Source organism: Anastrepha obliqua, chromosome 4 (assembly GCF_027943255.1).
Source record: "Anastrepha obliqua isolate idAnaObli1 chromosome 4, idAnaObli1_1.0, whole genome shotgun sequence".
NCBI classification, from domain to species: domain Eukaryota; kingdom Metazoa; phylum Arthropoda; class Insecta; order Diptera; family Tephritidae; genus Anastrepha; species Anastrepha obliqua.
In genome coordinates this window covers 40,215,273-40,227,935 of record NC_072895.1, presented here as the reverse complement: position 1 = coordinate 40,227,935, position 12,663 = coordinate 40,215,273, and the positions used below count along the sequence as shown (strand labels likewise).

The following is a 12,663-nucleotide window of genomic DNA, read 5'->3' as shown; positions in this document are numbered from 1 at the left end:
AGTAAATCCAAATAAATTCTACGAAGAACTGGTTGCAGATAGCATTCCAAATGTTCTTAATTCTTCTTGGCAAAACTTTGTCTAATTTGGCATTTTCCACTGGTTTTTTCTGTATTTGAGGTAATGTAAAATCAAGGGCTAACAACAACAAGCTGCTCGCTAAATGTGAAAGTACTATCACCTCCCTTGAAAAACCAGGTTTAAGTTTAAAAGCAAAGATTGTTTTTTTCCGCGAAGTCGTCTGTCTGTCGAATTTACTGTGTGTGGAGAATTTATCGATATTTGGAAGCATTAAAATTAGATTTTCACAATCCAATTATACAAAGGCATAATTTTTGTCAGGTTGCCGTGCCTCGAGTAAGCAGCGAATAATTGTCGGCATGCAAATCTTAAGACTTTTTAATAGACTCAATAAAGAAAATTCAGTAATTAGGTACAAAACAAACATGACAATACTTTTACTCATAGCTCACCGGAGGTTTTCTGGATCGTGTGTGCTTAAAAATATTTACAAAGCTATACTGAATAGAGAAAATATTAAATATTAAAATTTACGTTCAAAATTAGAATTTAATTTGTATGCATTATAAATTATAACATTACGTCTTTCTTTATTTATAGAATGGTTTTGTTAACTGTGACAAGGAAAGCTGCCCATCCATCGATGACTGCTATTTGTTGGATCCCAAAACCCCAGACACATGTTGTACGAAATGTAAAGGTAAGTTGGGGTGAACGAAATATTTTAAAGATTTCAGTTTTAAGATAAAATAAGCAAAGAAGTGTTTAAGTTCAGATGAAGGCGGACTTTATACAATCGGGACCACCGGAACTAGAGCTCGAAAATTTAGGGTATTTTCAGGAATTTTTTTTTACAATAAAAAATATGAAAAACGATATTTAAATTTGTTACGCTTTTTATTTCACTTATTTTACATACAAAAAGAAAGAAAAAAATGTATTTTAATAATTTTGAAAATTTCGCTGAAGTTGAATCTCCCGAAAAATTGGACCCGGACGGTGTTTTCCATTTTGGCTCTTCTATTTATCTGACACACAAAAACCGAAAAAATTATTAATCAGTATGACTGTAGCTATGTGCCGTACTAGAATAAAAGAAAAATAAAAAAATTTGACAAAATGGCGTGGTTTTGAATTTGACACTCGATAAATCGGGTTTTTTATTTTCAGTTTTTTAATAAAAAAATACGAAATAATTGAAATAATAATATGATTCTATTGATTCTGTGAACAACAACTAACCGTTTACTCAACTAACCTCTAACTTTACGAATTTTCGCTCTCTCAAGCGCTTTTTAAATTATCGGCCAGTTAATATCTCCTTTAAAATTTTGTAGCTAGAGTTTTTTTCTTGCCAATTTGAGCTGAAATTTTAATTTTCAAATAAATTACTCACGCATTTTTGTAGTTTCATGATTGACAAATTTTTGTTTGACGGACTGCTTAGAAAAAGAAAAGAGTGAAAGCGCACTTTAAACTGAGGAAAAATGTATCATCTCGGTAAGCAAAGCGTACTTGGTGAGATGAGAGAACGGCTTTAAATAAATGTTGAGCAAAATTTTGTCATAAATTATTATTTAAAATTTCGAAAATTGGTATACAGTATATGTGGGCACCACGTTTTATAGAATTTGATGAAGTAGTTTTTGAAATATTCACGTATCCCTCATTAGCTGCCAAAAGGTTGTAATCCACACATATGTTTTTCTTAGTATTTTTCTAGGTATTCAGAAATGATTACCAATTCTTCTTTTGTGATATATAAAAAGTTCAATGCATTATTCATTATTCATTCACAATATTATTAAATGAAAATGTGTCTCTATTTTTACTTGGGGACACATAGTAAATTGAGAACTCTTAAGCCGTTTTCCTCTCATTTTTAAAATTTTGTGTAACTACCGAAAAACGGGCGATATCTATTTAAAAGTAGGTTGTGCCACGGTCGTTTCAAAATTTTAAATGATTGGATTTATTAATTTGTGATTATTATTTATAAGAGTTTTGAGAATTTTTCTTTGATTACTAAAATATTAGATTTTATAAAAAAAATTCAAAATTAGAAGTTTTATATTTTTTAGTTTTGAATAATTTTGAATTGAATTGAATTGAATTTGTTTACCCTCCTTAGGTTGTATTTTCCGCGGCATACCGTACCCAAGCGGTTCTGAATGGGCCGATCCCGAAGATCCCTGTAAAACATACAAATGCGTTGCCAGTGTAGTCACCGAAACCACAATGAAATGCTTCAATCAATGTGATGACGAACTCGTTATACCGCCAAAACAGGGCGAATGCTGTCCCACATGCCAAGGTAAGTAAAATATAAGTCCTGAAGTGATTGCACATATTTATGTATCGACTGCCTTAGCCGAATGGGTTGGTGCGTGACAACTATTCGACAGTGTACATGCTCGAATCTCCGTACATGAAATACCAAATGATAGTAAAAAAGTTTTTTCTAAAAGGGAACGCAGGCAATAGCAAACCTCTGAGTATATTTCTGCCATGAAAAAGTTCCTCAAAATTCATCTGCCTTTCGAAGTCGGCTTAAAACTGCAGGTCCCTCCATTTGTGAAACAATAACAAGACGCACACCACAAACAGGAGTAGAATGTCGGCCAACACCCAGTTATACGCCCTTTATTATATATAAATAAAAAATAAATAAAATATACAAGTCCAGTGTTGCCATACTATAAATTATAGTTGAATACACTACTGCGGTCGAAAAATGAATTTGGGAGTTTCAAACAAAGAGTTACGATTGACTTCGTAATTCATTTACCGAAACGCGTGATGATTGACTATCTCTTATACAAATTTACGAGTGGCACAAATAATTTCAAACAACTCAAAAAAAACTTAGTGACATTGAGAGGCCAGGTGGTTTATCCCCAAAAAACATCGAAAAAGTGTGTGATTTCATTGAATTAAATCATAAATCGACTTTAGGTGCTCGTAAACTTAATTCAAGATTAGGGTGACAGAAGCTGCTAGATGACAGAAACCCGATAGATCACTTAAGAGTTTTGAGTTAATTTCTGATAAAGAGACAAACTATTTCGTTCTACAATTTGCCGTATCCAACTGGTTTACCACCGTGTGACTATTACATATTCCTGAAAATGTATTTGACGATGAAAGAAAGGCGTTATAAGCCGATTGAAGTCATTTAAGACCAACATCCTACACATTCTACCGAAAAAGTGCTCAAACAGCTCGTTTGATAATTTGGAAGATCGTGCGAAACTATGCGTCGAAGTAGTCACAAAATATACACTGCTTGCTTCTATTTGTAAAAAGTTCGAATTGTTTTGAATAGGGAGTGTATATATGTACGTAATACGTACGACGTGTTCGAAAAGTAAGTTGACCTTTCAAATTTTGCAGAATGAATTTTGCAACGTATGCAGGAATGATAGAAACAAGATTCAGAGTGCGTGGCGTCACAGTAGTCTAGTTGTGCAGTGCCGCCAACTCTTATACTTCTTTAGTACTTCTTCATTCCTAAAATGCAAAAATCTTTACTTTGGTGTTTGTTTCTTTTTTTTAATTTGCAGCAACCAACTTAAAAAAAACTTTATACATAAAACTTTATAATTAAACCAAAAGGCTAAAACAGCCAGTCTGAGAAGAGTTTAGTGCTCTTGAAAATTTTTGGATTTTTATAATATTCAAAGTTTTTAAAGTGCAAATCTATTTTTTTGCTCCTGTTGTAAGAATATTGGATCCCCTTCTCGTGAACAGTTAAAACCTTTTTATAAATTTGAAAAAGCCTTTGAATTTACTTAATACGAATGTGAGCCATAGAGGTGTGTGCTATGCTAAAAAAATGCTAAATCATGTTACATAAATGGTAATCTGGTCACACTTGTCACCAATTGGACTAGTGTGACGTCACGAAAAGCAGCTGATATTGTTGAATTCGCTTAGAGCACAATAACGGAGTCACGATAGGCGCCACCTCATTATTCTGTCCATCGTGCAATGTACATATGCAACGGGTTTTCCAATAAGATATGTTATTCCCGTAAAAGATAAATGGTTTCGTTGCTTCTGTACCACGTAACGCCGTCTTCTTGAAAATAAACATTGTCCAGATCAATACCATCCAATTCCGGCCATAAAAAATCATTAATCATCCCTCGATAGCGCAATCCATTCACCAATCCAAAGTAAGGTCCAATGACTCCGCCGGACCATAAACCGCACCAAACAGTCACACATTGAGGATAGAGAGGATTTTCAACAATAACTCTTGGATTTTCTAAGCCCCAGATCGGACAATAATTTAACTTGTTGACGAAGTCACCTAGGTGGAAATGGGCCTCATCACTCAAGATGATTTTTCGATTCATTTCCGGATCATCAGCAAAGTCACGACGTTGTTGATGATCGGCTGGCTTGAGTTCTTGTGTTAACTGGAATTTATAAGCCTTAAGACACAAATCTTTATGCAAAGTACGGTGTAATGACGTTTGTGGAATGCCTAATTCCAAAGAACGACGAGGAATGGACAAGCCTGGGTTTTATTCAGCACTTTCGCCTACAACAGCAATATTTTCGGCTGTTCTTGAGCGACGTGCACGGGTTTTATTCTTCACATCATTAACTTGTCCCAACAGCTCGAATTTTTTCACCAATTTTTGTATTGCGGTCCGACAAGGTGCCCAAAATGTTCGAGTCTTACGAAACGTCTCTGCCAAATTTTCACCATTTTTGTAGTAAATTTTAATAATTTTAATGCGTTGTTCAAGCGTGTATCGTTCCATTTTTATTGATGGCGTAGTTTCTACTTGTCAAATATCAAAAAATGACAGCTTCAAAAGTGACATATACTGAAATAGCGGGCTATTCAAAATAACACCTGTTACCCTTTACATGCGATTTTCAATTTCATGTCGTGAACACGTATTTACAGTTTCAACTAAATGACATTTTAGTTTATTTTTGACAGATACAAAGGTTACACGTGTTTGCGGTTTTCTATTAACAAAACAAAAATCAATAAAAAATCTGAATTGGTTGGTCAAACATGACACCGTAATCTTGGCTCAACCATCGTGACCCCTTACGATTGGTTCTTGTTCCCCATACCTATGAAAAGGCCGAGGTTAGTCATACTTGTAGATATACAGTCCACGTAGTTGGAAGAGATTGGAGAAAGCATTGAACGGGATTACTTTGTGGGCCCACAAAAATATCACAGGTCGACAATGTTTTGTCCTATAAAAGTGTAGGGTCATTTCCGAAGTAATTTTTTGCGTCGAATCCGAATCCGGGGTTTAAATTGCTCTATCACGTCAGGATTTTGAGATATCCTAACCTAAAAGTGCAAAAAACGCTGTTTTTGCCCATTTTTGAGGTTATGTAGCTACGCAGATTTTGCTTTTCATAAAAAAGTAAACATAGTATTTTAAAGTATAAGTCTTCCTCTTTTAAATGCTGTTGAGTTTGCTCAAATATCTTTATTTTTCACTGAGATATCGCATTTTGAAGTTTTTTTTTATTTTTTTTTGTGCGACTATGTAATCGACCGTATCACGTCTCATGTTATCTCAATGGATTTTCGAATATCGAAAAATTCACAAACATGGAAACTTCAAAATGCGATATCTCAGTGAGAAATAAACTCAACGGCATTTAAAAGAGGAAGACTTATACTTTAAAATACTATGTTTACTTTTTTATGAAGAGCAAAATCTGCGTAGCTACATAACCTCAAAAATGGGCAAAAACAGCGTTTTTTGCACTTTTAGGTTAGGATATCTCAAAATCCTGACGTGATAGAGCAATTTAAACCCCGGATTCGGATTCTACGCAATTACTTCGGAAATGACACTATACTTTTATAGGACATTGCGAACTCATGTTTTTGCAGACCTGTGTATTTATGAGTAAAGAAATTTGTTGCTAAAAATATAAAAAGTTGCCGTACTCTCGGGACATACCTCGCTTGGATATCTCGATTTAAGAAATCGACTTTCTGTTAAATTCGGGATGTACATATGCCTATGAATCCAAAAAACTAACAATAGGCAATAACTATACGTCAAAAGTAATAAGCAAAGCAATAAAAACAATCGAACACCATTCGCATAATCCCCAAAAGCATGACAGAATCACAACTGAGGAAATAAAAACAAAAGAGCATAGTATGAAAAAACAAAGCAAACAAATTAAAATAATAATCATTCCATATTCTTATAAAACCTAAAGTATCAGCGCACTAACAAAGGCTATAATAAATATATAAAGTTTATGTATGCATGCATGTATTAGTATACCCTAAATAGTTTATGTATGCTCATATATATATATATATATATATGTGTATGTTCCCTTCCTATTAGTTCTTATATAATTCCAAAACATTGGGTCAATATCCAAAAATAAGCACCACATTCAGTCTGATGGCAAACTACTCGCATTTAGCGCAGTCTCTTAAGTTGATTTCTCGCTAATCTCCTGTCCTAACAAAAACAATAAAGTTGTGACCGTGTTCTATAAAAAGCGGAATGTCGTTGACGTATTTTTATTTTATGATTTGCCAATCACAATAATGTCATTAAATCATTTAAGCCACAATAAAACTTGATCGAAATTATTGTTTATGATAGAAGTGTAGAATATCGAATAGAATGAATCTGTGCTGTGCGCCAGTATAAGTCTATGCATCTACATACTTACATACATACATACAGATATATACATATGTAGATAGATAGGTGTAATTAAAAAAAATTATGGCGGTAAACATACACACATACTCGTACTTGTTTACGATATTTCAGCAACACATCTGGCCGATGGAGATGACAAACCTTTCAGCTACAGTTGAAAAAATGTTTGCCAAGCTAAAGTTAGCTGCTCTAGGACAAGAACCGTACATGGGTTCTCCTTGAATAAACTTCATTTGTTAGGGCGCTGAATACTGTGTGGAAAGCTAAGGAGGCAGCGACAATCAAACTTTATTAGTTTATGTGCGGAAGACGGTTTCGAAGCGTCATCTTTCAACGTTAAGAGTTGTGCAACAAACTTTGTGTGCAATTTTCCCACCTGACGCTAATTGTTGTATACGCATTTGGGTCTCTGGGTTGAATTTTATTTCATTTTCCTTGGATGGCAGTTCCACTGTTTTTCAGATAGAGGTGGTTGCCATAACAGTGCCAGCTGCCGAGTGTTACAGGTACTGCGAACGGGAAGCGACGTATTAGGATAGGATAAATTACTACCCACGCGAGGATGGCCACTTGGACAAAGAATCAAACTTCGTTCATTATGATACCAGAAGGAAAAAAACCAAGCAGGTGGAAAAAGGCAGAAGGGGCTTTGGATTAGAGGCTGACGACCAACAGTGGCTAATTATCTTTGTATTAACCGCTTCAAGCTACTGATGAAAATCACCAGGTGTGTGATATTTAAGCCCACAATATCCGCAGGTGTAACAAAAGAGTGAGAGCCCAGATGTCTTAATATTTGCCCGACGAAAGTAAGACAGCTGAAAAAAAGTACTGAGATGGTTCCATCTTATCCTCAAGACAGCTACTGCAGAAAGGACTTGAAGCAATCCCAAATCTCACCGCATGGACACCAAAAGGGCATTGTCCAGTAAGGATACCCACAATATTCGAGATATTTGGATTTGTGAACCTTAGAAGTACCCTCGAGTGCCTCCGATCTCCTCGTGACCAGGCGGATCTCGCAACTTTGCACGTTTTCGTACTAACCCAGGGTTCGCTAAGTTGATGCGAGACCCATATTTCCAGGAGTAGACCACAGGTTCGTAGGGGAATCCCAATCTTCTCATTTTATGTTGAAACCGTTTCCAGGGTCCCCTATCTAGCTTACTCATCAGCCCAGCAGTTGCCCTCTATGCTGTGTGCTCTGTGCAGATTTCCCTGAGATGTCCACGGGTACCACATTCAGCAAGTGAAGTATAACTTTCATCTGTTTTGGAGAACAAGCAACCTAGCAGGTAGCGGAATATATTCATCCATGTAGCTGGAATTGAAAATTATACGCGAGTCTTCGATACTTAAGCTTCTTAAGTTAATATTCAAAAGACTGCTTCGATGAGATCATTTCTCAACATCAGCTCTGGACTGGTATTTCTCCTCTCTCTCTCTCAGCAAATAAGTCAAGTTCCGTTTCATTACGCCTTTTGCAGGGTGAGTGTGAAGGTCAATATAGTCCGATGATGCTATTTTCATGTTTCCGGTCAGGGTCAAAACACCTATCTCTGAATTCCAATGGAATATAATTATATAAATAGTGCTAAATAATACTTACAAGTAGTTCTTCCCAAAACCGTTTCTCGTTATTTGCATAATCATTTCATTTCTACTTTCAGGTTGTAAGATTAATGGACAAGTTGTAGCCGAGGGTCAGGAGGTAGTCGGCTCTATAGATGATCGCTGCATGGTGTGTCAATGTTCGAAGAATAAGCTCACTTGTGCCAAGAAAACGTGCCCAATACTGCAATGTCCCATCTCAAAGCAAACACAAAATCCCAACGAATGCTGTCCGCGTTGCACCGAACACCGTGAGTTCATGCCTGTAATTGGTGAGTTTGAAATGTTAACTCAACAGAGCATTTACTATAGTACACTATAATTAAAAGAGGCAACGAGTATGTCTTTAGCAAGCTTTTATGCTAATCTGATTATAGATAACAAAGACAGTTTGGTAGCTTTCTTTAGCTTAAGCGTTAAGTTTTTGCCAAAACCCATTTAGACATCTTTATGATTTTTATTCTCAAGTTATGTTTTCTTATTTTCCCTTTCTTCTCCAGGCAAATGCATTTTCAACAACAAGGTCTACTACGACAAGACCCAGTTTATGCCCGATCGTTGCACTAACTGCACCTGCAGCAATGGCACATCGGTCTGTCAGCGTAACACCTGTCCTATATTGGAATGTTCGCCTGAGTATCAGGAAATGGATGGCTGCTGTCCACACTGTATCACGTCCGAAGTGCGCAACGAATGCATACACAGCGGTATTACCTACATGAACAACGAAACCTGGAATTTGGGCCCATGCCGCTCGTGTCGTTGTACTGCTGGGAATATACGTTGCTCCGAGATGCGTTGCCCGCCAGTGAAATGTCGCTCGAACGAAGAGAAAAAAACGTTGCCGGGTGAGTGTTGTCCGCGCTGCATAGAGACCGCTGGTACTTGCACTGTCTTCGGTGATCCACATTTCAAAACTTTCGATGGCAAATTCTTCAGCTTCCAAGGTTCGTGCAAGTATCTGTTGGCTGCCGATTGTCGCGACCACACATTCTCAATACGTCTGACAAACGATGGACGCGGCACGAAACGTTCCTCGTGGGCGAAGACGGTCACGCTGAAGATGCATGGTATGCGAGTTAATTTAGGGCAAAAACTGCGCGTAAAAGTGAATGGAAGTCGTGTATTGCTACCCTATAAAGGTACACCAGAAAGCTCTATTGTGAGCATCGAACGACACGGTGACAGCATATTACTCCAAACCGATTTGGGGTTGATTCTCGAATGGGATGGAAATAACTTTCTGCAATTGACTGCACCTGCCTCATTCAAGCAAAAGCTATGCGGTCTGTGCGGCAACTTTAACGGCATTGGACGTGACGATCTCACTAGCCGCGATGGCAACAATCACACGGATGACGAGGTGTGGCGTTTTGCGAACTCATGGAAGGTGGGCGGATCGAAGGCGTGTTCACGGCGTGTGGACAAACTAGCAGCGCGGCCAAATTGCAAGCAACGTCAAGCGAATGCGTACTGTCGTTGGCTGCGCGAATCTGAAGTATTTGGAAACTGTGATAATAGACTAAATCCCAATAACTATTTTGAAGCTTGCAAGATGGACGTATGCGAATGCCCGAACGGCATGTGTCACTGCGACAGTTTCGCCGCTTATGCGCACGAATGCCGGCGGCTGGGCGTGCAGGTGCCGGATGAATGGCGCAAGCGTACCAAATGCCCGGCGGGCATTTGGCGACGCAATGTCACCAAAATGGCACTACCGCCTTGGCAGCACCATCAACGAGGAGGAGGCGGCGGCGGTGGTGTAGGGCAAGCGCGTCGGCGCAAACAACAGCAATTGCAAAAGGAAAATAATCAATTGCTATTGCAACAGCAACAACAAAACTTCATGTCCAAGCATGTGCCGAAGAGTCTGCTGGTGCACAAGTCACCGAATCGAACGCCGCCGCCGCTGCACTGAAGGGGCGTGCGCGACGTCTTACAAAGTACATACACACATACATATAAACATTCAAAACTAACGCTACGCTAGGCTATGAAAAATATTTCCATTTACAAAGAAATATTTAAAGTTTTAAAATAACTCCAATTAATTTGTAGCGAAAACAAAGGAAAGCATATTGCTTCAGTTACTAGTTTAGGCGTGAATATGTTTTTTTGTGTTTTTTTTTTGCATGCAAGTGTGAGTTTTTTCTCTTTTTTAACTAAATTATATTGTATTTATATTTAAGTAAGTGTAGTTGTAAGTTTTACTTGGTTTTTCTATGTTAGTAGCATATTTTTGTATTTTACAATAAGAATTTTAGCGAAATTTACGTATTTCAACCGTAACGGTTCCTACTCACACACCCTACATGGTATACATTTGCATGTGCATGCTGCGGCATAAGCACGAAAGTAGGCACTTAAGTGCGCATGCACGTCGCACTTGGGTATGAACAGCGTGAATGTCATGCGCGAGTCAAGGTAATGCGTTCCGGACGCTGCCACATCGGCGCACTATGTATATTCGTCCATTTGAACCGTAACCATAGAGCTTTGCGCAAGTGCTACACTCGCAAATGCTCTTTGCCTTTACTTAGGTATATGCGCCTTTGCGTGAATGTGTGGCTGTATGTTGCAGGTTTGAATATTTTCATTTATTTTAATTTTTAATTTTTGTTTTTTTTTTTTGTATAGAAATATATGCACAGTTATATGCGTTTATTGCTTTGAAAACAAAGTTTTTTTTGGTAGTGTGGACGTCAGCTGTCTGACTCATACCTGCCACCGCAATGCGTTCATCGCAGAAACTCCACGAATTTCAGTAGGCAGATTCTTACACATTTGATTAATAAATATATGCGCTAATATGCGTTTATACATACATACAGTTAAACAATTTTATAACTTTTTCTTCATTTTGAAGACTGAGCACATCTTATAGCCTAGACCGACGGTGGCGTTAATTCGGAATTATCTCAGGAATTAAGTGCAACGAATGCGAATCAATAACTACGTTCACATATACATTAATTACTAATAAATCCACAAAATTAATCTACACATTCACATATGGCAGATTACCTACAAAAATGACAATCAGCTGTCAATATTGTTGTGAAAGGTTTTTCTTCGTAGAAATTATTTTGGTGGAACATTTTGGTGTTATTGGTTTGTTTAATTGCTATTAACGATATGAAAAATATATTTGTTTTCTTTGCCGGTATCCATTTTATCTAGTTTTTATTTTTTTTTTTTTGACGTTTTTCTTTACACTCGTAAAAATAATGATCTATTATACAGAAAACCCAGGGTTGTAGGTCAAAAAGTATGGTTATTATCTAGGATTATTTTGTAATCTCAGATTTTGGGAGAGAAATTTTGTATGGAAAATCTCGCTTTTTAATTACGGATCGGGAGTTAAGCACGAAAAAGTAGATCATCTCCTTCTATGTGAACGTATTATTAATTCTCCTAGTTTAAGCGGAGAAGCGGAAATTTTCGATGGCAACATTGCCGGGAAATGTCAGTTAATAGCAATTGTGAATGAAAAATAATCAGACTTTTAAAAGGAAGAACAGGAAAGACTGGATGCAATGCTAGTTTGTACCAACAGTTTGAGAAATTGCAAATTAAGTTAAATTAATTGTGTTTTTTTTTAATAATTATTTCTTAATATCAGGGCAGCTAATACCCGTATTTGTTGCCTGCGGCCCATCTTTTACCGACAACTTTATCCAATAAGCAAATCAGCTGTTCAGTAATCCGCGTAACAACTGTCTGTCACACTACAATTACAATAAAAATTACAATCAGAATTAACTGCGCCGAAAATCCCGCTTAACTGCGTCGATAATCCCGATTAACTCCGTCGTCTGTTTAGGTTATTACACTGCAATTCAAAAATTTCCTAAAATTTTTTTCACTTTGACACTAAACACATCTTATGATGGCATGAGGTAGTCTCAAAAGCCTCAGAAGTAACAAAATGAAGCAACTTGAAAACATTGTTTTATTTCTAAAATGCACTTTATTAGCCCACAAAGTTGAGATTTTGGTCAATAATATTTTGTCATTTTTCGGACACATCCATCAATGTAGAAATTCTCAGTTTTTTTTTTACGAAAAACCTAGTTAAACTACAGTTTTGCATTCCTGAATTCAAATTTACTCCATTGGTTGGATAAAGAAATGGTGCATGATCTCATCTAACTGATAAAGTAAGTTTTATTAACCGGACAGTTAAACTATTAACATCTTTAAAGTGTCCTTAAAAGGACCCGTAATTGTAGCGGTCTGAAAAAAAAACTTTGAATTTTTTTTTGTTTTGTGGAAGGAAAGGCGATAGAAACATAGCATTTGGAGTATTTATTAAACATAGGTATTCAGTTACATGTATTACAAA

At 36.9% G+C, this 12,663-nt stretch overlaps 1 protein-coding gene across 3 annotated transcripts in view; it reads left to right on the top strand.

Annotated features, from left to right (window-relative positions):
* Nucleotides 1-10,446, top strand: part of LOC129243708 (BMP-binding endothelial regulator protein) — a 161,312-nt gene extending 150,866 nt beyond the window's left edge. For all 3 annotated transcript variants that reach the window (XM_054880928.1, XM_054880926.1, XM_054880927.1), the window contains 4 exons: nucleotides 622-721; nucleotides 2,153-2,335; nucleotides 8,378-8,590; nucleotides 8,819-10,446. In XM_054880928.1, the coding sequence (XP_054736903.1) occupies nucleotides 622-721; nucleotides 2,153-2,335; nucleotides 8,378-8,590; nucleotides 8,819-10,236 (1,914 nt within the window). In that variant the 3' untranslated portion in view covers nucleotides 10,237-10,446. The remainder of the gene's footprint in view (nucleotides 1-621; nucleotides 722-2,152; nucleotides 2,336-8,377; nucleotides 8,591-8,818) is intronic.
* The last annotated feature ends 2,217 nt before the right edge of the window (nucleotides 10,447-12,663 follow it).